The 23,732-nt window shown below is 47.0% G+C and overlaps 1 protein-coding gene across 1 annotated transcript in view; it reads right to left on the bottom strand.

Moving 5' to 3' along the window:
• The window catches only part of Loxhd1 (lipoxygenase homology PLAT domains 1), a 142,525-nt gene extending 121,783 nt beyond the window's left edge, over positions 1 to 20,742 (bottom strand). Inside the window, exons 1-4 of the mRNA XM_078030089.1 lie at positions 20,600 to 20,742; positions 14,326 to 14,440; positions 7,280 to 7,360; positions 5,350 to 5,534 (exon numbers count right to left, since the gene is read on the bottom strand). Of these exons, the coding sequence (XP_077886215.1) occupies positions 5,350 to 5,534; positions 7,280 to 7,360; positions 14,326 to 14,440; positions 20,600 to 20,729 (511 nt within the window). The 5' untranslated portion in view covers positions 20,730 to 20,742. The remainder of the gene's footprint in view (positions 1 to 5,349; positions 5,535 to 7,279; positions 7,361 to 14,325; positions 14,441 to 20,599) is intronic.
• Between the last annotated feature and the right edge of the window lie 2,990 nt (positions 20,743 to 23,732).

Genomic DNA, 23,732 nt, shown 5'->3' with positions numbered 1-23,732 from the left:
GCAGAAAGGCAACTTATGGAGTGGGAGACAAATATATAAAAATCACAGGCTTTATCATGGGTTAATAACTAGAAAAATAAAGAACTGCTCTAAATTAACAAGAACAAAATGACTTGATTTTTAAAAACTGGGTGAGGAACATTTCTCCAAAGATAAACAAATGAGCAAGAAGCACTGAAGAGACGACCAACATTTTCATTAGGAAAATGCATATGAAAACTACAAAGAGACACCATTTTGCACCCATCCGAATGATATTATGGGATAAATAAATAAAAGTGCTGGTCATGATGTAGAGAAATTGGAACCTCAGATATCGCTGATGGAGATGTAAACGGTATAGTGCAACCACTGTAGAAAACTATTAAGTTTATTTTTTTTCAAATAAACTTAAAAGTTTGGGGTGGTGCCTCAAAAGTCAAACATAGAATTACTGTATGAACTAACAATCCCACTTTTTGGTATATACACAAAACAATTGGTAGCAATGATTTGAGCACATATCTGTGCACCTGTGATCTCAGCAGCTTTATTCACAATGGCCAAATGTGGAAATAGCTCAAACATCCATTGACAGATGAATGAATAAACAGAATATGGTAAACACCTACAATGAAATGTGATTTAGCCTTAAATTATCCTGACATATGCTATAATGAGGTTGAACCTTGAAGACATCACGCTAAGTGAAATAAGCCAGATATAATAGGACAAATACTGTGGGATTCCACTTACATGAGTTTCCTAGGCTAATCAAAATTTATAGAAGACAAAACTAGAATAGAGGTCACCAGGGACTGGGAGGGAAGAGGACATGGGAAGTTAGTGTTTAATGAGAACCATCTCAATTTGGGTAGAGAAAAAAATTCTGGAGGTGAATGGTGGGAATAACTGCAAAATGATAAGAATGTGCTGGACTCATTACTCCCCATCATCCTATACACAGGACACCTATAAAAATAAAGTGAACAACAATATACCACTTATGGTAACTTTGCACCTGTGTCAATTTCATTAATGTTTGCAGAATTGAAAACACAGGCTTTAATGGGTTGATACCCCTGAATCTGACACTTAAAGATGGTTAAGATGGTAAAATTTTTGTTGTTTATGTTTTGCCATAACAACAACAAAGCAGGAAGATGGTGTCAGGGAGGCCCCTCAACCTGTTCTAATGAGCCTCCTTCTACTTCACAGAGTTTTAGCCCAAAAGGAACTTTCTTGGGAAAGGGTCACAAAAGGAGAGACCAAAGATGACTCCTGAGAAGACAGAAGCCTGGTTTCTGGCAACTGAAGGACTGTCATGTAGACAGACACTGTGTGATGTCAACCGAGGCCTGGAGCCAGACAAGAGGAAGCCTCGGGAACACCCTAAGGCTTTAATTGCAAGAAGGTCTTTCCAAGTGCTTAGCAGTAAAATGGGTTGCTCAGAGAGGCTGAAAACTGTCCACCCCTCAAAAAAGGTTGGATGCAAACCAAGGTCAAAGAAGCCACAGGGGGGATACTGTGGAAGGTATCCTGGGGCAGTAGGAGATTGGCCCAAATGACTTCCATGATTCCTTACAACTCTCGGGCTCTGATACAGATAGGAAATTACCCTGGGTCTTGTCCTGCCCAAGAGGCAGGCAAAAATAGGAGACCCACAGTCTACTCCCACCTCCATTAGTGATTGACCATTTGACCTTGGATGGGTCACTCCTGCCTGCATCTCGGTTTACTCATCTCTGTCATTAACACCTGCCAGTCACTTCCTCACCCCATAATGATCCCTCAAAGTATCATTAAAATAAAGCAGAGAAGAGACTTATGAAAAGGAAAGTTCAGATATGATTGCTACTCCCCAACCCTCCTCCCAGGCTCTGCCTTCCCAACCTCTCAAATCAGGATGGGTGGCATTTTCTGGGGTTCAGTCTGGACACCACTAGTGGACTGTGGGATGCTGGCATAGGGCATGAGCATTATCTAATGATGCATATTTATGTTATTAGTTAATATACTAGTATGTACCTGGTATTTATAGCAAATGAGAACAGCTTTTCTTCAGGATATTGATACAATTTTCTTTTTTCAAATAAGCTTAAAAGTTAAGGTAAGTTATAAAAAGTGAGTTAAAGAAGGATAAAAAGTAAGGAATAATGCAAGTAAATAATATGATATTCAGTAATACTTGAATAAGGAAAAACTCTTGGAGATGGAATGTGAGTGACTAGGTCTTGGGAACCCCCAATGCACTGAGGGGTACAACAACCTGCCTCCTCAAGCCCAGCCATGGATCCCCAAAGCCTGGAGATCAACCGAGAGAACCCAAAGGCAAAGCTGTTTTGGTCGTTCTGCTGTCAGTTTTCTTTAATATGCCAGATACAGGAATTTTACCAACCAATTGAGCACAACTAAAAAACTGAACTTGGCTCGAGGTCTTCCGTCTACAAAACTGTGAGGCTGGTCAACTTCTACCTCCTTCCTTTGGAAATTCCTGTCTGAGTTTTTCCTGAGGTTCACCTTCAACCCAATGGGCTCCATTAAGAAGGAGGTCAGCCCTAATAAGGCCATTTCTCTAAAGTGTAGGGGATATATTGGGTATTTCCCCCCAAGAAGTGCATTTAATGAAAAGCCAGACAGGAAACAGCCATCTCTAAGTGAGTGTTGAATTCCAGGGCAGCAGTCCTAGTGCCCCAAAGCTCCCCTTCTGCTCTCACATGCAGGGCAAGCTCCCCCCTGCATGCCTCAAAACATGAGATGTGAGATCCATTAGAGAAATCTCCTAGAAACCTGATCAAGTCCTATCCCGTCCACCCCAATAGCTACCTGCTGATGAGTTCAGAGGGTCAGTCAGCAATCCTAGAACACCTGCATTCTCTGAAAAGCAGGAATGAAACACGTTTCCAGCTGATAACCAGACAGGACTTCAGCCATTGTCCTTGGGGTGAGGGAGGGGTCAAAGCCACCTACCAATCTTCCCTCCCTTAGACAATGTTTGGAGTTGGTGATACAGGCCTGGGAAAGTTCCCTTTCCTCTCTCCTCCTTCTGCTATTGCCCACATCCCATGTTTTGAAATATTCCACCTATCAAATTGCATGGATGAAGAACTAACTATCTTTCCTATTTTTATATCAAAGATCTCCAGTGGTGGCCAAATACCAAGTTAGTACAATTCCAGGTGAAAAACAAGAAACATTTGTTTACCAATATAGTCATATTAATATTTAAAGAATATTAATTAAGGAATATTAATTCAAGAGCCCTTTTTCGTTCTTTTTTTCTGGAATCTAGCCTAATGTTCCACTGCTTACCAGGGTCCAAGAAATGACTCAGAGACCGGGTCAGCAGGGGTCCTGCTTCAAAAAGCAAGAAAACAACAATCTGGGCGACTCTTATGGAAAACCCAGGAACCAGTGAGCTCATTTCCCAATGAGGACTCTTTAGAAGCTTTTCTCTGACATTGGTGCCCCAGACTTTTGTGTGAACAAAGCAGAAGGTAAGATGACAAACTAGAAGTGGGAAAAGTCAAGAGAGGGGAGACTAAGAGAACAGAAAAGGAAGTTGGCCAACAGGGCAATTGGAAGAACTGATCATGGTAAAGAGACTTCATCAAAAATTAAAGATGCTTAAGATCTATGGGAGAACCTAGGAAATTCCACACCAACAGAAAAGACAAGCAAAGGACACACAATTCACACACACACACACACATACACACACACACACCTTGCCTTAGAGTAGCCATATTACTACCAACATTATGTTGGAAACCTCAAATATATACAATAAAATCTATCAAAAAAGAAAATGCAACAATTTGCCAATAAGCATATGAAAATATTCAACCTCACCAGTAACCAAAGAGAGAACTTTGAAAACCCCCTTTTCCTCTCCAACTGGAACATTACACAGTACTATTAAATGTCGGCCAGGCTGATGGGTATGGGTTGCTTGCACAGTTGGTAGGACTTTGGAAATTATCTTAAGGAAAAAATCATGAATCAGTGCAAAGATTCAGGTGTATTGTTTATAATAGAATTGTCTAACAGGGGGCAATGCAAAATACATTTCCAATGATAAGAAATTCAGTGAAAACTCCAGAATACTGCACAGTCATTGTAAGTAGGAATGTTGAGTGATATCTAATGGCATAGAAATAAACATACTGTAAAACAGAGGCTGTCATAGCTGCCCATTATTTCAAACTGCATATGCATAGAAAAGATTAGAAATGAATGCACAAAATGTCACTAGTGTTATTTTTCCAGGTGATAGAATTATGGATATTCTTTTCTAAACATTTGCATATGTCTATTTTCTGCAATGATAAAATTTGGCTTTGTAAAGAGAAAATATCAATATTTTAAAACAATCAATAAAGTTGCAAATTATTATGATGAAGTTCAAGTGTTCAAGGTTGGGAGGTGACATATAAGAGGTAGACAGAAATTGAGAGCTGGAGCCCACTGGACAGGGTGTATGTTGATTTTACCTGGCTGGCTGGCCAGGTAGAAATGTACCACACAGGTACATGTTGGAAGGCAGAATCCAACCAGCCTGGTCACCGTCGTCTATGTTCTGCTGAGTGGCTATGGAGAAGTGGCTTCTCTTCCCTAGCCTCCAAACCCTTCTCCCCTCTGATGACCCATGAATGTATGACAGCAGGGTATTATAATACAGTACCTTCACGTAATCCTCTCCTTTTTGGAAAAGCAAATATGTTCAGTGATGGGGTCAGATCAGGTCAGGACTTTAGAGGACAAAAGAGTGGAAAATAAGAACATGAGATACAGTGTGTGAGAGTGTGTGAGTGTGTGTGTGTATGTGTGTTTCTATGCTTTGTTCTCTTTATTCCTATAGAACAAGATGACTGAATGTGACTGAATTTTAAGCCAGAGATGTCACTGGAAATAAGTTAGTTTATTCCTCATTAAAATCAGGAGGAGCCAGAGGTTAGCATGATGGGATTTGGAAGTTCCAAATTCTGATTCCCATCCACAAGGCCCTGGCTATAATTTGTGTTTCTTCCACATCATGAAAAATGGAAGAGAAGAGGAAGATAGGGAAAGCTGCTTTGATCTCAGAGGGCCTCTTGACAGACACTGGGTATTGAGAACACCCGGTTGCCCTCAGGATCAAACCCGTTCTCCATCTTGCCTCCAGTTCCTCTTCCCTTCCTACTTCCTTGATGCCCTGAGCCGGTTAGCTTACTTGTGGGAAAGCCACAGAAAGAGACACAGCTTCACTGGGCCCTAGCCAACAGGAAGACCCTGGAAGGGTGGCAAGGGGAGGTGGAACTGCCCAGACCAAGACAGGGGGAGCCCAGTCCAGGCAGGGAGGGATGGTGGCAGGCCAGCCTGGCCACTAACCTCTGGGCATGTCCATGGGGTCGAAGCTGGCCAGAAGGTCACGGCACCACTGACGGTCACCTTCCACCTTGCTCAGCCAATTGTTGCAGTTGAAGTAGTAACGGAGATGAGGTCTCTTCATGTCGGTCACAATCACACGGTCCAGGTACCAGCTGGCGTTCAAGCCTGTGTTGTCATGCTCGATCCTGGGATGGAAGCCAACACTCTCACTGGCAGAACCAAGATGACCCCCCTCCATAGTGGAATACCCAACGTGTCCTCCAAAGAAAGGTTTCACCATTTTGTTTTATTTTGATTTTGTTTTTTGTTACTTTACAACATTTTCCTGCTCTGTGTAAGGAGGGACTTTGCAAGGTCATTGTCCCTGGGGCTCAGGGAGTCTCGCTTTGTGGCTCTCAGATACCTGCAACTAGCAGCCACTATCCTTAGCCCCACAAATCAGGGGAATCCCCCATAGCCACTGAACCAATGTTGCCCCATAGAAATATAATATGAGCCACAGCTGTGATTTTAGATTTTTCTAGTAGCCACATTAAAAAAAATACAAAGAAACATGCAGAATGAATTTTAAGAATATGTGCATTTAATTCCACTTACTTTGACATATAACCATGTCAAAATTTATTAACAGTATATTTTACATTCTTTGTCTTGTGCTAAATCTTCAAAAATCTTTTGTATGTTTTTTACATTTAAAACATCCTAATTTGGGTTTAGCCACATTTCATGTGTACAATAACTACGTGTGTCTAGAAGCTGCTGTTTGGGGGCAGCATAGATTCAGACTCTTCAAAATCTGTGCCCTCAAGATCTTCTCTCACTTCCTATAGCCACCTTTGTCTAGAGCCTTCCCTAAAACATGGCCCCTGGACAAGCTCACTTGACCTGAGACATCTCATTCCTGCCCATCACAGTGAGGATTTATAAGGACAGATGTTAGCTGGGGAACCTCAACCCAGTTGAGCACATGACCCAACACACAGGCGACAGGCGCAACGTGTCAGGGATACGTGTATGTGCCTGGCATAGAGCCTGGCACCTGCTAGAACCTTAGCTGGTGGCTTCTTACCCCACACATCAAGGTCCCTTCCCAACCCTCCCCTCTGAGAGTCTTTTTCCTGCTTATAACCCCTCCCTCCACCCAATCAGTGCCCAGGGCTCCTGTGCTCCTTAATTTTCCAGAGACAGTTCATGCTCCTAACTTTTCTAGCAGGAGGAAGAAAACTCAGGACTAAATTGAGACCATATTTGACCCCTGTCCAGGCTCTAGTCTGGGTGCCGTCAGACCACAGATGACCTTAACGTTCTGACAAAAGAGCACAAACGTGAAGGGAGTTGATGAGCAGGGACTAGGAGGGGAAAGGGTGAGAGAAACTCCCGCTCTGTAACAAGGTGGAGGATGAGCTCTCCTCGTTCAGGATGCTCCCCCGAGAGGACACCTCGGGGAGCTCTCTGTCCAAAGGCATCTTGCAAAATGAGACCCTCTGAAAGCTTACTGCTTGTCAGTTATTATCCTAATGCTAACTCGTGGAGTCCTAGGGTCATTGCAGGTGAGGCACCACTATTATAAAGGAAGAGCCTGAGGTTTGAAAAGGTGAATTGCCCAAACTCCTATAGCTAATAAATAGCAGAGCAGACGCTTAAACCTAGGCCACCTGGACTCAGTCTTGCTCCTAACCACTGTGCCACGGTGTTTCTCAGGTCCCAAGTTTGTGAAAATTTGTCTCAAATAATCTTAACCCAAGAAATGAGTCTCTAACAGGGATTTAGGTCACTGTGAGTCAGGATGGGAGGGAAGTAATTTGTGCCTTTGGTAATCCCTCAAACAGTACCTGGAGAGTACTCATACCCAGAAAGAATCAATAGTGAAGTCAATTCCTAATCGCTCGCCTTCATCTCCACTGCCTCCCGGTCAGGGCCAGCTCCTCACCTGATTTTATAGACGAGGCCCACGTTGTTGGTTCTCACCCGGAACACATCGACATTGGCTTTCTCAAAGGCAGACTCGCTCCTGCAATGAACGTGTGCTCAGTTAGTGCAGATCAAGCCATGGCTCGCAGGCTCAGGAGGAGAGCTGAGGGCTGGCATCCTCTTCTTCCTCCATCGGCCCACTCCCAGGGAGAGCTACGTTCAGCCAGATCCCATCCTGAGCATCTGACATGATGGGAGAGGGTCGGGGCAAGGACAGTTAGTACCTTGCTCTCACACCCAGGGTCTTTGCCGAGAGTCACTAAAGCAACCACAGTGGGCCATATTAGCCCCACATTACAGACTAGTAAACTGCTAGTTGGTGGCAGAGCCAGGACCAGTATGTGACTCCACGAAGTCATGAAGCCATGCCTACTGGTTGCTCTGGGCTGGGAGGCTGGAGGAGGAAGGAGCAATGGATGCCATGGTGCCCGTGGGTGCAAAGGCCACTCTGCCTCTCCCCTTGCTGGCCTCGTCCTCTGTGGGAAGAGTTGCAATGGCAGCCCCAAGTGGATGCAGACTTGGGAGGTAACTGTGGTCCTGCCATTGCAACAGGAAAGAGAACACTCCACCCCAAACCAGCAACCAGGGAAGTGGGGTGGTGAGGGAAATGCAGATCTGGCAGCTTCTAAAAGGTGCAAACAGAAAAGAGTACACCTGAGCCATTCGGCAACGCAGTGCCCCAGCAAGTCCAGGCTCTGAAGCGTCCTAAATCCAGCCAGCTTACACACACAGGGCTGCAGCCGACTAGCATCAGAATCCACGGGTCCTGTCAACGACTGCTCTGTGCCCTATGCAGACCAGGATAGCCCCCGTTCCAGCAACTCTGCCTGCCCCACAGGTGAGTCCTTGGGGCCTGAGAAATATAGACCTCCCCCTGTGCTCCTGGCCAGGGCTTTTGGAGTAAGCACACGGCCCCAGGGGAAAATAAAACAGCAGAAGACTTATGCCAACGTTACGGTGTGGATCTTCAGTGTCTCCCCAAAGCCCATGAGTTAAAAAACTTGGATCACAGCCCATGGTTCTCCTGGGAAGTGGTAGAAATTTTAAAGGGTGGGGCCTAGGACGGAGGGTACCACCCAGTTGGATAGCAGTCGCCTAGCATGGGCAAGATCCTGGGTTTAATCCTCAGCACTAAAAAAAAGAAAAAAGAAAAAACAGAGGTCACTGGGATCATGCCCATGAAGGATACTAGAACCCAGCGCCTTTCTGTCTTTTCTTCCTGTCTTTCTTCCCAGCTGCCGTAAAGTGAGCAGCTTCCTCAACCACTTACTCCTGCCATGGTGTGCTGCCCAAACCGATGGGACAACCAAGCCTGGAATGAGAACTCCAAATCTGTAAGCCAAAATAAAGTTTCTTCTTTTTAAGTTGATTTACCTCAGGTATTTGTTACAGCAATGAAAAACTAATAGTCACTTCATTGGTTATCAATGTGCTTCAAACTAAAGGGGGTGGGGGGCTTTGCCCCAATGCCACAAGGCTCAGGCTCAGAACAAGGCTTCGTGGGTTCTACAGAACCCAGAAGCTGGGATTCTGCAAACAGACCCACTTTGGCAAATAATTGCCCTGGGAGAGGTTTCCTTAAGAAGGGCATCAGGAGATGAGGGCCGACATCTCCTAAAGCAGAGCACAGTTCATGAAAACACAAACTCAGGCAGCCTTGTCGGGTGCAGTCTGGGTGCAGAGAAGGGAGGAGGAGAGTGGCAGAGCCTTCCGGGTTTGTTGGGTTGCAAAGGACCCTCTCAGGTGGGTCTCACCCCTGAGGAAGAGGGGAACTAAAGCTATGCTCAGCAAACAGTCCATACTCCACCGTCGCATAAGAAAGACGATGAATGTCATCTTTACAGCTTCAGCAAGAGCAAGGAAAATAAGAAGTCTCCTCCATGAAGAATGGTCAACCTCTTCCTGGGAAAGGAAGCTTACCAGTCTGGGGCTTGGAAAGAAAATTAATCAAACCAGCACTCATGGTAATCTAGCTGGTGCAGGGATTTCTCACCAGTAATACACCCAGGTTTGGGTTCAAAGTCACAGCGGCTATTAACTTGGAAAGCACACAGTCATCAATTGTATACGCTAGGATTTTGTGAATGAGAAATAAATAAACAAATGTTATTTTCTCTTTCAACACATAAGACAACTGATTTTTAGAATAAATAGACAAGAGTTTCTACATCAGATTAAATCCCCCAAGGAATAATCACTCTAGGAAGCTATATGAAAGAATATTTTGCCATCTTTAAAAATTCTATTATAAAAGAATATTAATAAGACAGAAACACGTGTATGATACAGGCTTTAAAAGAGAAAACAGGTTAAAATTGAACGTATGAACACAATAATCAATAAAAACAGGAAACCCTGGGCTGGGGATGTGGCTCAAGCGGTAGCGCGCTCGCCTAGCATGCGTGCGGCCCGGGTTCGATCCTCAGCAGCACCACATACCAACAAAGATGTTGTGTCCGCCGAGAACTAAGAAAAAATAAATAAATGTTAAAATTCTCTCTCTCTGTCTCACTCTCTCTTTAAAAAAAAAAAAAAAAAAAAAAACAGGAAACCACCTTCATTTGAAAACAACGGAATGGAAGGATTTTTACAAAAATATCATGTCTTGATATTCAGATTGTGTAAGAAGTGTTGATAATTTGTTTTTGTCTCCAGTGTTTCCAAATTTCCCCAAAAGAACACTTTTTGCTTTTCTGATTATGAAATAAAGCACAACCCCATGATTGGGCACTGCCCTGCCCTACCCCACCCACAGGCTGCCAGGGAGGATTCTTGGGAAGGTTTGGGAATTGCTGGGCTTTGTCTTTTGAGGCATGGAATTTGGGGAGCAGCTGCTGCCACTGAGTAGAGGCAGAGGAGGGCACCCCTCCCCATTTTTAGGCAAAGATAAGGTGTGATTTAGAGATAAAGCAGCAGGTTTCAGGGGGCACCTCTGATGAAGGTTCTGGAAGGGATGCTGACAGCCACCTTCAGCCCAGGGGAACCCTGCACCCATGACATGCTCCAGTGTGCTTGTTAAATAATCACCCATGGTGCTTTACAGTGTGGGGGTGTCATGCAGAGGAAAGTAGGGTGACCAGGACAGGCAGAGCCTGAGGAATAGAGAGCCCACCAGCCAAGTCCCAGGCCCACACTGGGGTATTTCAGGGTAGTACCAGACACAAAGCAAGCTTCCAGGGATGGCGGATGGAGGCCAACCTCTCCTTGGAAGTCAGGGAAGGCTTTCCTTGTGCCAGGGGGTCTCTCTCTTCAGAGAGAAAGGGCTGCAGAGACAGGCTCCACCCACTCCCTTCACTAAGGGAAGGCCTGGGACAATCCCAGCCACTCTGGGATGCTCACTTTTGGTCAGTCAGAATGCAAATGCCTGTGGGTCTCAGAAAATGGAAAGGGGTAGATATAGCAAAGCAGAAGAGGGTCCCTGGGCAAAGGAAATATTAAAAATACAGACTCCTCATGTTTCCTGGGAGAATGAGCCTTACCTTGGATCCTGGTCCACCATCAAATACAGGCTGAGGCAGCACACAGCCCCTGTCCGTGCCACCGTGCAGCAGATCCCCCACCACCACCCCCTGAGCCCTTACAGGTTGCACAGGTCATTTTAGCTGCCCGTCAGGCAGAGCCATCAGGCTAAAATGCCAGGCACTCTCCGACACTCTCAGATGGTGAGTTCTCAGCAGGACAACTGTGTTCCAGAAGATACATGAGATCCCATCCTTTTGCCATATCCTGGTCACATGGCCCAATGTTGGAAGTGGTTCTGGGTAACAGAAGGAAACAGGGATAGGAGCTTCCTCCGAGAGAGGTTCTGTTGGCACTTCATGGAGGTTCACAAGTGAGGGAACCTCAGTAAACATGTCACATCCTTTGCTGACTAGGAAAGGGTCTGGTGTGTTCCAAGGAATTTGGACACCAGACCACAAATATGGAAAAGATCAGTCTTTTAACATCAGACATCAAAGTTCTTCTTGGAGTAGGAATTATTTTGTGTAGGGGGAAAAAAAATTTGCTAAGCCATTTGGGGGTGAAAGGTAAGGTTCTGAGACACAGGAGAAAAAAGCACAGGATTGGTCAGAAGTCAAGGGTGAGACAGAAGAGAAAGGAAGGGGTCACGAGAGATGTGGCCGGGAGCCTGTGGCGAAAGAGGGCAAAAGAAATTCCAATATGGTGGTGGAATTTTAAGAATAAGAGGTCTGGTATTCCGTTCTAAGCTGTTTGTGTGGGTTTGTGATGTGAAATGTCTCTAGCACTGTGAGCTATCAGTGAATTCTATTACAAAAGTCGTGCATGTGTATGTGTGTGCGTGTGTATGTGTGTGTGTGTGTGCATGTGAAGGACAAGGTGCTGTTTTCCGGGTGACACAGTGAGTTTGGCTTAGGGTGGGTTTGGGTATGGAAAGGGTTTGAGTATTGACAACTGAGATGTGAGGAGATCATGAGACCCTGGGGACAGCAATGTCCCGAGCTAACTTCATCTGTAGCTCAGGTGAAGCCTTGTCTGCCATCTGCGTCCGTGTTGCACAGGCCTGCTGGGATCCCTCCCAGCTTCCATCTTGAACTCAAAGGGTCTTTGATAACAGGAACCATGTCTATGCAATTTCATCTGCAGACTTTTTCTAAATTCTTGCTGAAGCCAGACTCCAGCCTCCTCATCTCTCATTTATCATGCTCCCTGTGGTCAGATAATCTTGGCCACTACCGTAAGTTGAGCAGCCACCTATCAACTTTCAAGCAAGACCTCCTTGAGACTGGCCTCCCTGCCCTTCCCATCTTGCCCCTCTCTCCCCCTCACCACTGCCCTGCATTTCCAGCTCTGGCCTCCTCCTTGCAGGCCTACTTTGTCTCTGCTGCCTCCATACTCCTGCAAGATGTTCCCCTCAGTCTAAAGGAACCCTTTCTTCTGAGTTCTTTTCACCACTGGATGCATGCACTGTCCCCTCCCTGTGAAGTTTATTGCAGCCATATGACACCTCAGCTTTACTGAGTCCTGACTACTCACAAAGGACTAAGATCCATGCTGGAAACCCAAGCAGCCCTTCCCACGGCCCTCGTCCTGCAGCTCTCCCCGCCTCCCTATGCAGCCCTCTACAGCCTCCCAGAGCCGCAGCAGATCCTCCAGGTCACTGCTGCAGAGACCCCTGACTAGATGCATTGGAATCCTGGCCGGATGCATGCTCTTCCTTCTAACCTGGAGCATAAAAATAACTGATCAAGGCAGAGACCCCCACCCGCAGCCTTCTGGGGAATACAAGCTGTCACTGGGGTCTGTCGACTGCATCCTTGGGCAGCTTGGAGAAGCCAGCTGCCTTGCTCCTCTGGCTCTGCCAGCTCACTCGAGTCTGCTCCCCTTTACTCTCTTCCCATGGAGAGGCAAGGCTGAAGCTCAGGCTCCTGGGATGGGGATCAGTGACAACCCTGCACACCACTTTATAGAAGTCACTCTGGGCCCTTCCTGAGAAGATGTTTTAATAGAGGAAAAAATGCCGGGGGAGGAAATTGAGGATACTGGGTGCATGAAAGAAGGAAGGCGATTCAGAGAAGGAGAAAAGGGTTTAAGAAGGCGGGCTTCTGTCCTAGAGGCTTCTCCCTCTTGCAGAGCATTCTGGGAAGGCACATGGCAAAGAGGACGGGCATTTCATGTATTCCCTTTACCGTGCCCACATCACTGGAGGGAAAGACTTCCGCGAGTGTATCACAGGCAGTGAGAGCAGTGCAAGGAGGCGGGTACCCTGTTCTGCAGAAACGGACAAAACAGCACATTATGCCTGCCTCACCCCGGCCTCAGCCTCGCCACGGCCCAGCCAGGCCGCAGCCCACAGTCAGGACAAGCACATGTCAAGGGCCTGTTCAGCTTGCAAGGCACAGAGTCCAGAGTATCCTGGCCTGGGGTCCCCACTCCTCAACAGCTCCCCAGCCACCCCTAGACGCTCCAGGACATAAATCCAGAGGTCACACCCAGAGCCCCAGCGACCCCTGAGGGGAGTCTCTTACACACCCCAGGGCCAGAGTCATGAGGTCAACTTAAATATTTACACCAAGACCATGGATCAAGGACCAGCTTCCCCTTCAAACACTCCATGACTCTGAGCCACTCTCTGCTGCTCTCTGGACCTCAGTTTCTCCATGATGGCTTAGGATCCATCAGTGGCTTCAAATGTTTCTTAGCTATGGAAACTTCAGCTCAGGCAGAATCTAACCCAGTGAGCATAGGTAAGGCATCCCTACATGGACCTGCTCTAAGATAGGGGGCATGGTGCCCAGAAGCAACTGGTCAAGTTCCTGGCCGCTCAGCACACAATGAAAACAGTGAACCCAGACCATCTCTGAAATTCTGAGATTCTGCTAGTACGTGCTCAGGTTTTGCTGTGTGGCCTCTGTGTATGCATGGGTGTAGGGTCAGGGAGGATGAAAGACAGGACAACAGTCCTTGCCTCAGAGGGCTATAATAGCATGCAAAAAAAAGTGTCCACAATGCACATGTACACATAAGCACACACATGTGATCCATGTGACCGAGTGTGCATGACTGATGGGCAGGTTCAATGACAGGTCCCAATGAGCTTGGTGCAGAGCATATGAAGCTCAAGACTCCTTTACACAAATGAGCTTCCCACTGTCCCTGCCCCAACATCCCTACGATGATATAGGAGGAAACCGAGGCCTTGGATACAATGAGATTTGGCCAAAGTTAAATGACTGCATAGTAAAGCTGGACCTATACCCACGTTCCTTGGTCCTAAGTATTTATTCTCCCACATCAAGGCACAGATAATATGAATTCTTGGCAGATCCAAATTAGGCATTACTGTCCACAAAATCAAGAGAAGGGTTAAGGAAGACTGATGGGGTATCATTAGGAAAGTCCTGGCTGGTACATGACCCCTCATCACTTAAAATGCCATGATCAGATATGCCTTCCCCCCAGAGCAGAAGGCCACCCCTGGGTTCCAGAAACTTCCTCAACCCACACTAATGCCCAAGAACTTGCCAAGGCCAACGTGGTACTCACTTGCTGGTGAGATGGAGCTTGGGAGAGAGCCCATTCTCTCCAAAAATTGTGATGAAGACATTGGCATCCGTCCCTGCACCACGAACGTCCCCCGTAGCTGTGACCACCTCATACACTGGAGGAGAAAAGAAGATGGATTGTAGGCTCAGGAGAGAACCCAGAATTCTGTATAAGCTTGGGGAAACCAGAACTCCTACCAGCCTCCAAGGGATGCCCCGGCACAATGGACTCTGGGAATCCTTCTACCCCGGATCTCCAAAAGCCTCTGAGCCAGAGTCAGACCCACACCAGCTCCTGCTGCAAGACCCAGACTTCACCTTTGATATCATACTTGTTTTGCAGATAAGGAATCTAAAAGCAGGAGATGAGTCCAGTCACAGCCTGCATAGTTTCAATACTAGATGGAGCCCAAGGCCTCTCAGGATTATTCCAGCACAGCACAATGAAGCCTCCCAGCCTTCTTCAGGGTCTGCAGCTGTCCCCTAATTTCCTCTTTGCCTTCTACATGATGCAGCCAGAGCCCACCCTCACCTCCCACAAACCACCTGGGCAGTGCCAGTTCAGGGGAAGCCACCCAGGGCCAAGTGTGCAAGCTTTGCAAATGGTCTCTCTTTGGCAGGGATACTGAGTTCCCTCTTTAGGGCCTCTTGAAGTTTATTTGATTTGCTATTAATTCCTCCCATTGCCAGGGAATGAGTACCATCAGAGCCTACCTGCTGGCTACGGAGAAAAGGAAAGACAGAGACTGTGAATAGCTGCAGCCAGGTAAGCAAGCCAGATGACTAGGGATATTAGGTAGTTAGCAGAAGTGTTGGCCAGGCTGCAGGACCGTGCATCCAACATACTTCCAGAATCAACTCCCAGAATCACAGCCCAGACCTGGCCTGGGGAGAGTAGCTGCTGCCAGCCACCCCAGAGCCATGTCACCTCTACCAAGTGGAAACAGCCAAATCACATCCCCATCAGTCTGCCCCTCCTATTCCAAAATAAATGCCAGGTTCTCAGCCTGTTGCATGAAAAGGTTCTCTTCTGAATCAGTCTTGGTCTGGAAGCTGCCATACATGCGTGCAGCAAGGGAGGCTGAGTTTGAGAAGCCAGCAAAATGTGGTGCCAGGTGTCCATCACATCATAGGAATATATTAACACCAATACTTAGTAGTTGTAGTCATAAACAATATTGCCTGACATCCTTTTATGTATCAAACCCTGAGCACTCGAGTATTGAAGCAAACCTATTATCATTCCTACTTTCTAGTCTTTCCAGAGCTGGTCCCCCAACCAGCTGCTGAGTATATCTGAGGTGCCCCAACGAGGCCCAGCTTATGGGGAGGAAATTTGGGGATTAGACATTCAAACCTATCTATTCAGAGTCCATTCCTCTTAGGCGGTTTGTCCCAGGTGCTGATGGCAAAGTTGGGGGCTGAGGGTTGAGGGATCTGAACACCTTCATGCAGCTGGTGTGCTCTAGGCCTGCAGCAGCTGCATGACAGGTGCTGCTCACACCACGGCAATCCACAGTTTGTGTGAGCTGCTGCTAAGTACCCCATTGCCATGCCACAGAGATCTGGGGGTGGCCATTGCTGGCTCCTCCACTTAGAAGCAGGGTTATCCTCGACAAGTTCCAACCTCCCAATAATACCTGGTCCACTGACTGTTCTGGGGATTATGTATGTATGTCAAGACTCTGGCACATAGAAGATACTCGATTAGCCTTTCTTTTTTTTTTTTAAACTATTGTTTATGCAGAGAAGCTGGTTTGAGCTCCAGGAGCCAACAGCTCGTTTCTTTGGCAGTCAGGATGTTGGCTGAACTAACATGCACACAAATGATGTACCTACATTCCAGAAGTCCTCAAGGAGCACCTTTGTCCTCCTAGGCCTGTGATGACCAGCAGCAGTGTTTGGGTGCAAGGGGACATTCTGATGTCCCTGGTTCTGATGATACCCCATCAAAGCACTGAGGTGGGGCAGAAGCAGTGTGTGTGTGTGGTTCCCTGTCACTCATGATAACCAGAGCCTGCATTCTTAATAGCCTGCAACCCTAGAGGAGCTGGATCTGCAAACCACCCCTGACCCTGCAGGCTCTGGAGCCTGAAGTGTTGCCTGCATGGTTTGCACATGCGTCAGGGCATGTCCAAACAAAGCATTCACAGAAGGACCAGCCTGATAGAAATTCTAGAATCATATGAGAGAAGAAGAGCCCCAGGGATGACTGATTTGGAGAAAAGTCTGGGGAACAGAAGAGGGATGAGGAAACTACCTCAATAGCTGACACAGGGTTACACAGTCACAGACACCAGCCATAAACAAACTGACCCACTGGACATCACTTTAATTAAGACCACGAAGAGAATGAAAATACGAGCCACCAACTAGGAGGTAACAAAGGATTCCTGCCCAGAAGACATAAAGAATTTACACAAATAGACAAGAAAATAGAGACCACATAATTTTTAAAAAAAATGTAGATGTTGATGAGCCTTTATTTATTTATTTATATGTGGCACTTAGAATCAAATCCAGTGCCTCACACATGCTAGGCAAGTGCTCTACCACTAAGCCCCAGTCCCAGCCCCAAGAGACCACATAATTTTTAAATGTGCAACAATTTCTTTAAAAGATGGTCATGCACTTACCATAAGATCTAAAAAATCCACTTTTAGACATTAACCAAAGAGAGATGAAAACACGTCTACACAAAGCTCTATGAATTCAGTCTCCACAGTGGCCTTATTCCTGATGGACCCAAACTGCAACCTAAATGTCCACCCACAGGTGAATGGATGAACAAACCACAGTGAGAAGGCACGGACACTGCCATGCACGGTGGAAGAAAATCAAGCACATTACACTGAACTGAAGTCAGACCAAAATACTACATTCTTTCCAAGGCTGTTTACGCGAAACTCTATAAAAGATTAATCTATTTGTAAGTAAATTGTACTTCAATAAAGTTGAAAAGTGGACAAAAGACAAACAGACATGTCACCAAAGAGGACATCCCAATGGCCAACAAATGTAGGGAAACATGATCACAGCAACCTGGGAGGCTGAGGCAGGAGGATTGGAAGTTCAAAGCCAGCCTCAGCAACTTAGCAAGGCCCCGTGTGACTCAGCGAGACACTGTTTCAAAATAAAACAGAAAAAGAGCTGGGGATGTGGCTCAGTGGTAAAGCATCCTTGGATTCAATACCCAGTACCAAAAAAAAAAAAATCACAGGGAAACATGCTCAGCACCATTATTAATTGGGGAAAAGCAAATTAAATTACAATAATATACCACCATATGCCCACCAGAATGGCTAAAATTAAGACTGACAACATCATGTATTGGCAAGAACGTGGAGCTACTGTCACCCTCAGACAGGGAGGTGGGTGTGTGCGTCTACACTAGCACCCAGTAGGTAAAACATATGCTCACCCTGTGACCCAGAAGTTCCACTTCCAGTTACAAATCCAAGAGAAATGAGTGCGTGTGTCCATCAAAGATGGGAACAAGATTTGTAACAGCTTTACTCATAAGAGCAAAATAACTGGAAATAGCTCAAGTGTCCATCAACAAGACAATTGTAAATAAACAGCGATGTATTTATAAAATACAGTCGGACCCACCAACCAACTACATGATATGTCACAACAGGGATGAATCTCTTGGATATAATGTTGAACGCAAGAGAAGATAGATGCAGAAAAGTATTCACCATATGATCCCATTTATATGAAGTTCAAGAACAGGAAAAAAAAAAGCCAATCTATGAGGATAGATTCTGGAGAGTTGTTAGCTCTGGGAAGGGGTATGAAGGACTTGGTGGGGGCTGGGAGTGTTCTGATCTGAACAGTGGTTACACAGCCCGTGCATTGCAAAATTAATCGCTCTGTATCTTCATAATTTTTTTGGACTATGTATACATTCATCCTTAATTTAAAAATGCAATTTAAAAAATCTAATTCAGAGAGCCAAAGAAGAATCTTGTGGAAGTGAGATATCTTGTGGAAAACACAGAATTCTATTTGGCTCTAGAGGGAAGGACCCTAACTACTAAAGCCCCCAGGCCAGCACCCAGGACAATCAAGGGCATCACACTGCTCTTAGCAGGAGCCCAGCACTGCAAATGCTGGAAGGGCTCTGCAAATAATTGCTTGGATGAATAATTATGTGGAGTAGAAAATGAATGATTGCAATAATCAATGGAATGAAGAAGGAGGACAACAGAACGAAGCTGACCAGTGTTAGAATCCCAATGCTACTATTACTGGCCTTGTGAGGGCTACTGAATTTCTTACTAAGACTCAACTTTCTCATCTCTGAAGTGGGGATAATATTTTCCTCTAAATATTGTGGTAAAGATTCAATTAAATAAAACAAGGTGTTCAGTGTTCATACTCATTGACCTGGCACTTTCCTCCCTTGGGAATTTATTTTACAGACTCTCATAGTTGAATGAAAAGATATTGCCACTATCTATCACATCACCATCACTGTCACCATCACCTATCACTGTCACCATCACCATCACCAATGTCATCCCCGTCACCATCACTGCTACCATTTTCATTAGCAACAACCCAATGCCTTGGGAAATTGCATCTAGAGAGATGCTGATTGACCCATTTGGGATGCAGGACAGGAGATGCCCCAAGGGCTGCGGAGGATGGCCTCTGAGGTCCCTTCAGCTCTCAGGTTCTGGTATAAGTCACTGTTTTCCCATCCCGGACCTGTCTCAGGCAGAAGGCTCAGCCTGCCCTCCAAGCATTGAGGGAGCCACGCTCCTCCCCGGCTGACAGTGAACAGTGTAGGCAAAACAGAGAAGAAACACCCGGGCCTCTCTCCTTGCCCTTCCTTCTTATCACACACATCAGGACTCCATTTAAAACTAGATCCCAAAGCTCACGGGGAGAACCGTCCTTCTAACCCAGAGCAGCTGGAGCTCTAGTAGCATCAACCACATTTTCCCCCAGGACCCTGCAGCAGATCAGAGAGTTCATGGATCTCTTAGAAATATCAGTGTGGCACCCACTCCAGCTTGATCTTCTCCAACTGGTTTGCCACAATCAGAATTGACAGGTTGTCCAATTTTAGCAGCCAGATCAGCTAGATTCAAATCCTAACTCTGATCAGCTGTGTGATCTTGGGAAAGTGACTTAACCTCTCTATGCCTCAGGATCCTGACTTTAATGACCCAACCCACCTCAGTGCATCATTAGGAGAATGAAATGGGTTCGGATGCGTGACATGTTTAGCACAGTGCCTGGTGCACAGTGCAGTACTCTATTCAGCAGCGCCGAGACACGAGAGAAGGACTCACCTTGAGAAGGGATATTTGAAGTTCTAGTCCTCTGTCCCACTTGTGACTCTGCTCAGGTCACTAGTGTCTCAGAGCCTCAGTCCTCAACCTGTTAAATGGGACTATCACACCTGCCTTCACTGTTCTCAGGGATCCCGAGAATCCGATATGAGAATGGATGGTAAAGGGCTTCAAAACAAAAACCGTGTGGGCACAGCGAGGCAGCAGAGCCACACACAGAGCCGATGGGTGCTGTCTGAGAGGATCAGGTGCATGGGAGCTGAGGGTGCCTGTCCTGTGGTGATGCTGCTCCAAGCCGGTTCCCACACTAGCCCAGCAGAGCAGAGCATGTGTACTGGGAGGTGGCCGGGCCCCACTTGTTCTAGACCCTTCTTTCTTCTACAACCCCAGAGGACACCCAGGGCACCTCCCTGCTGGAGCCACAGCTAAGGCCACCTTCTCTGAGTTGGTTCTGGGTATGGACCACTAAAGGCAGAGCAGGACCCCACAGTCATGGAGTTCAGGGCGGCTGTGGCTAAAGCCCAGTACCGGACTTCCATGTAACTATGGAACCATGAAGAAAGGGACATAACCAGGGAACTCCACCTCTCCTGGGCCATGGCGGGCAGCAGCCGCCACCCCACATAGGGCGTGGAATAAGGGGTCAGGCTTTCTCCCCAAGTTGTCCCTTTATGGCCCCAGCCATTCCATGCACTCTGCCCCACACAGACACACAGACACACAGACCATCCTGTGGACTTGGGCTGGAGCGTTCCCACGGGTCTGTGGTCTAGTCTATTCCGTCCGTCCTGCTGGAACACTGCCTCGGGCATGTTTCTGACCTCTTGTACCATGGGGGCCCTGGCATGGTGCCTCCTCCAAGGCGGGGTAGCTATCTGGGATGACTAGGGGACTGGAACCCTGCAGTCGCCTCCGAGAGCAAAGGCAGGTCCTGGAGACCCGCGCCCACCCCCGCCTCGCGGGACGCACCCCTGGCCTTGTAGTACTCGTGCCCCAGCTCCTCCTCGTCGTCCTCCGAGGCGTAGTTCCGCAGCTCCTCCTCGTACAGGCCCAGGAAATCGATGTCTTTTTTCCTCTTCTTCTTCTTCTGGGGCATCATTGTGCTGGCTGTCCCTTCCTGGCCCACCCAGGCTCATGTGCTCTTCACCTGTGGCCTGGATACCTGAGCGGCAGAGCCACTGTCCCTTGTGTGGCTTCACGGCTGGGTGGGCCAGTGACCTGTCTTCCCGAGGTCTTGTCTCAAAGCCCCTTTCCCCTCTCTGGCCCCTGAGACGCTTTTGTTGCTCTTCTTGTCCTGTCCCCTCCCTCCACCAGCTCTCCTGCTTTACATCTGCCCTGGGGGTTCTCCGTGGGCCTCCTCACTTATTTATGCAGATGAGCCAGGCTGTCCTCTGCCTCCCTGCTCCTCCCCCGCCAGTCCCCACTTCACAGAGTCTCAGATGACATGTTGAGGGTGGCATCTGTTTTCTACCTGGTCTCCCTAGGGAGGGCCACCTGAGACCCCTCACTCCAGGGGCAAGCAGAGTCCTCCCCACTGACCCTTTCAGCCTCACAGGCCAGGAGGGCCCGGAACATCACCCTAGGGCCAGGGTCCTATTGAGGAGGACAGACCAGGAACAAGCCACACTCCCGGCTCCATTTCTCTTCATTATTCATGAGCTCCGATCAGCTTACTCAGAACCCCGGTTCTTACTGGATCCTTGTTGTTTTTCTGTTTCCTGCTGGCTTCGGGAAGTGGCCCTTCTACAGAGGAGACCAGCTGCACCCCACAAGCTCTTATCCCACAAAGCAGCTATTGAGCCGTGAGTTAGTGACACTCTGGGGCCAGAGCCCAGGACCCTGGGGAAGCCCGCTTAACCTCAGGGACCCTCAGCAGTGCTCAGACACCAGCCTCTGCCTTACCAAGAACGCTCAGTTTACCCATGTTAATCTCTGGACTTTTAGCAGCCCCTCCCCACCCCTGTCATCAAGAAGAGTTCCCTTGTGGCTACCAGACCCCTCTTTCTTGCTTATTGATCTTATTAAGGCACCTAAGACTTTATTACAATTCCTTACAATCCAAATCATAAGATTCATTTTGAAATGCAAGAAAATTTCAATTCACTTGAAACTCACTCCTGTGTCCTTGCAGCATGAGGTTGCTGGACAGAATGGAGCCCCTGTATAACCTCTTGGCTGTGTGACCTGGGACAAGGCCACTGTTTTCCCATCCATAAAAGGGTCATAATGACCCTCTGGTGTTATTCAGCAGTGGAAGAAAGCACTTCAGTATCAAAAACCTCCACAATATGCCATCCCAGATGCCTGCACCAGATGGGATGTTTGTGTGGGTCTCTCCTGGTTGATATGTTGAATATGAGCGAATGACAGTTCCTATATCAGGTGATGGCATTAAGAGGCAGGTCATTGGGAGGTGATAAGGTCACAAGGGTGGAGCACTCTTGAGTGGGATTAGTGCCAACTAGAAGCATCTCATGTAATTCTGTACTCTAAACCAAAGGAGCAACTATAAAGCAGCAATTTCAAAGGGAAGGAGAAACTTTCATGAATAGATGGAGGGACGCTGACCAGCAGGTAGCACTCAATTCTCTCCAAGTCTGGGGCTGCTTTGTTCCTGTACTACTTGTTGGAGCCACCCAGATCCCCCACCAGCAGGGGAGTCTGATCACTGACCCCAAATATCCTCATCCAGGAAAACCAATCCCACCTCCTCCCCTACTTTGCTGAGGATCCACCCAGAACTCAGCTCCAAATCTACCAGAGGAGCAGGACTAAAGTTTAATGGTGGGTGACGCGCGCCCCCTGCTGGCACCATGTGGTTTGACCTCAGGGACTTTGCGGATTACTAGGAAATGACTAGAAAAATCACTTTGTACGATGATCTGTTATGAGAAAAAGAATAATAAAATATTCACTTTTAATGAAGTATAATTCAGATAAAAATTTTTATTGGAGTTTTTTTTAAAAATTGAAACGAATCTTTTTGAAGAATCCCCTGGCCTTTGAACACATGTATGAGAAAGTAGGTTCTGAGTCAGTGTATTGACAGGGACCTGGAACAGCTGGAACTCACACCACTGAGGGAGTGTGTGATGGCCCAGGCACCTGGGGACAGAGCAGCACTGTCTTATGCAGCCAAACAAACACTCCTTGCACAATCCAGAAAGAAAGTCCACTCCTTGTCATTTGCCTAAGGGAGATGACAATGATCAGTATGTGAATGTTCACAGAAGCTTGATTCACAATAGCCTCAAACTGTAGACAACTCAGGTGCCCATCAACTGGTCATTGGGTAATCAAATCATGCATCCATCTATGCAGAGGAAGACTTTTCAGCAATATAAAGAAAATAGGGAGGGGCTGGGGATGTGGCTCAAGCGGTAGCGCGCTCGCCTGGCATGCGTGCGGTCCGGGTTCGATCCCCAGCACCACATACCAACAAAGATGTTGTGTCTGCCAAGAACTGAAAAATAAATATTAAAAAATTCTTTCTCTCTCTCTCTCTCTCTCTCTCTCTCTCTCTCTCTCTCTCTCTCTCTCCTCTCTCACTCTCTCTTTAAAAAAAAAAAAGAAAAGAAAAGAAGGAGACATGCTCTTACCTGGATGAATCTCAAAACATTATGCTCAAAGAAACCAGGCAGAAAAAAAAATGTACATGCTGGACAATTGAGTTCACATTCTCCAAAAGGAAAAACCAGAGGATCAGAAAACAGGCCAGGTGGACGGGGGCTGTAGTAAGGAAGGAATGGACTGTCAGGGATCACAAGGAGGCTTTGAATGACCTCAGAAACAGGACACGGGCTCCACCTGTCTCTCTCAAATGTCCCACCTTCCCACATCCCCATGAACACCTATCTGTCCAGCCCATGATGCAGACCTGACCATTGGCCCGATCCTCATCCTAGGCCTTTTGACTAGCGTGAAAATAGGCCCAGATCCATCTCTCATCCCAGGCAGGTCCAAGGGCCAGATTTGAGGAAGCCTTGGTGTCACCATATTCTCCCTCTAGACCTAGAGTGAAGCCCTCAAGTGGGCAGCGTAAGAGTCCTCGTGGCCAAAGCTGACTCTTGGATTCCCAGCAGTTTACATACAGATAAAAACA

This window comes from Ictidomys tridecemlineatus, chromosome 13, assembly GCF_052094955.1.
Source record: "Ictidomys tridecemlineatus isolate mIctTri1 chromosome 13, mIctTri1.hap1, whole genome shotgun sequence".
Taxonomy (NCBI): Eukaryota; Metazoa; Chordata; class Mammalia; order Rodentia; family Sciuridae; genus Ictidomys; species Ictidomys tridecemlineatus.
Note: the sequence above shows the minus strand (reverse complement) of the source record. Positions and strands in the feature narration are given on the sequence as shown.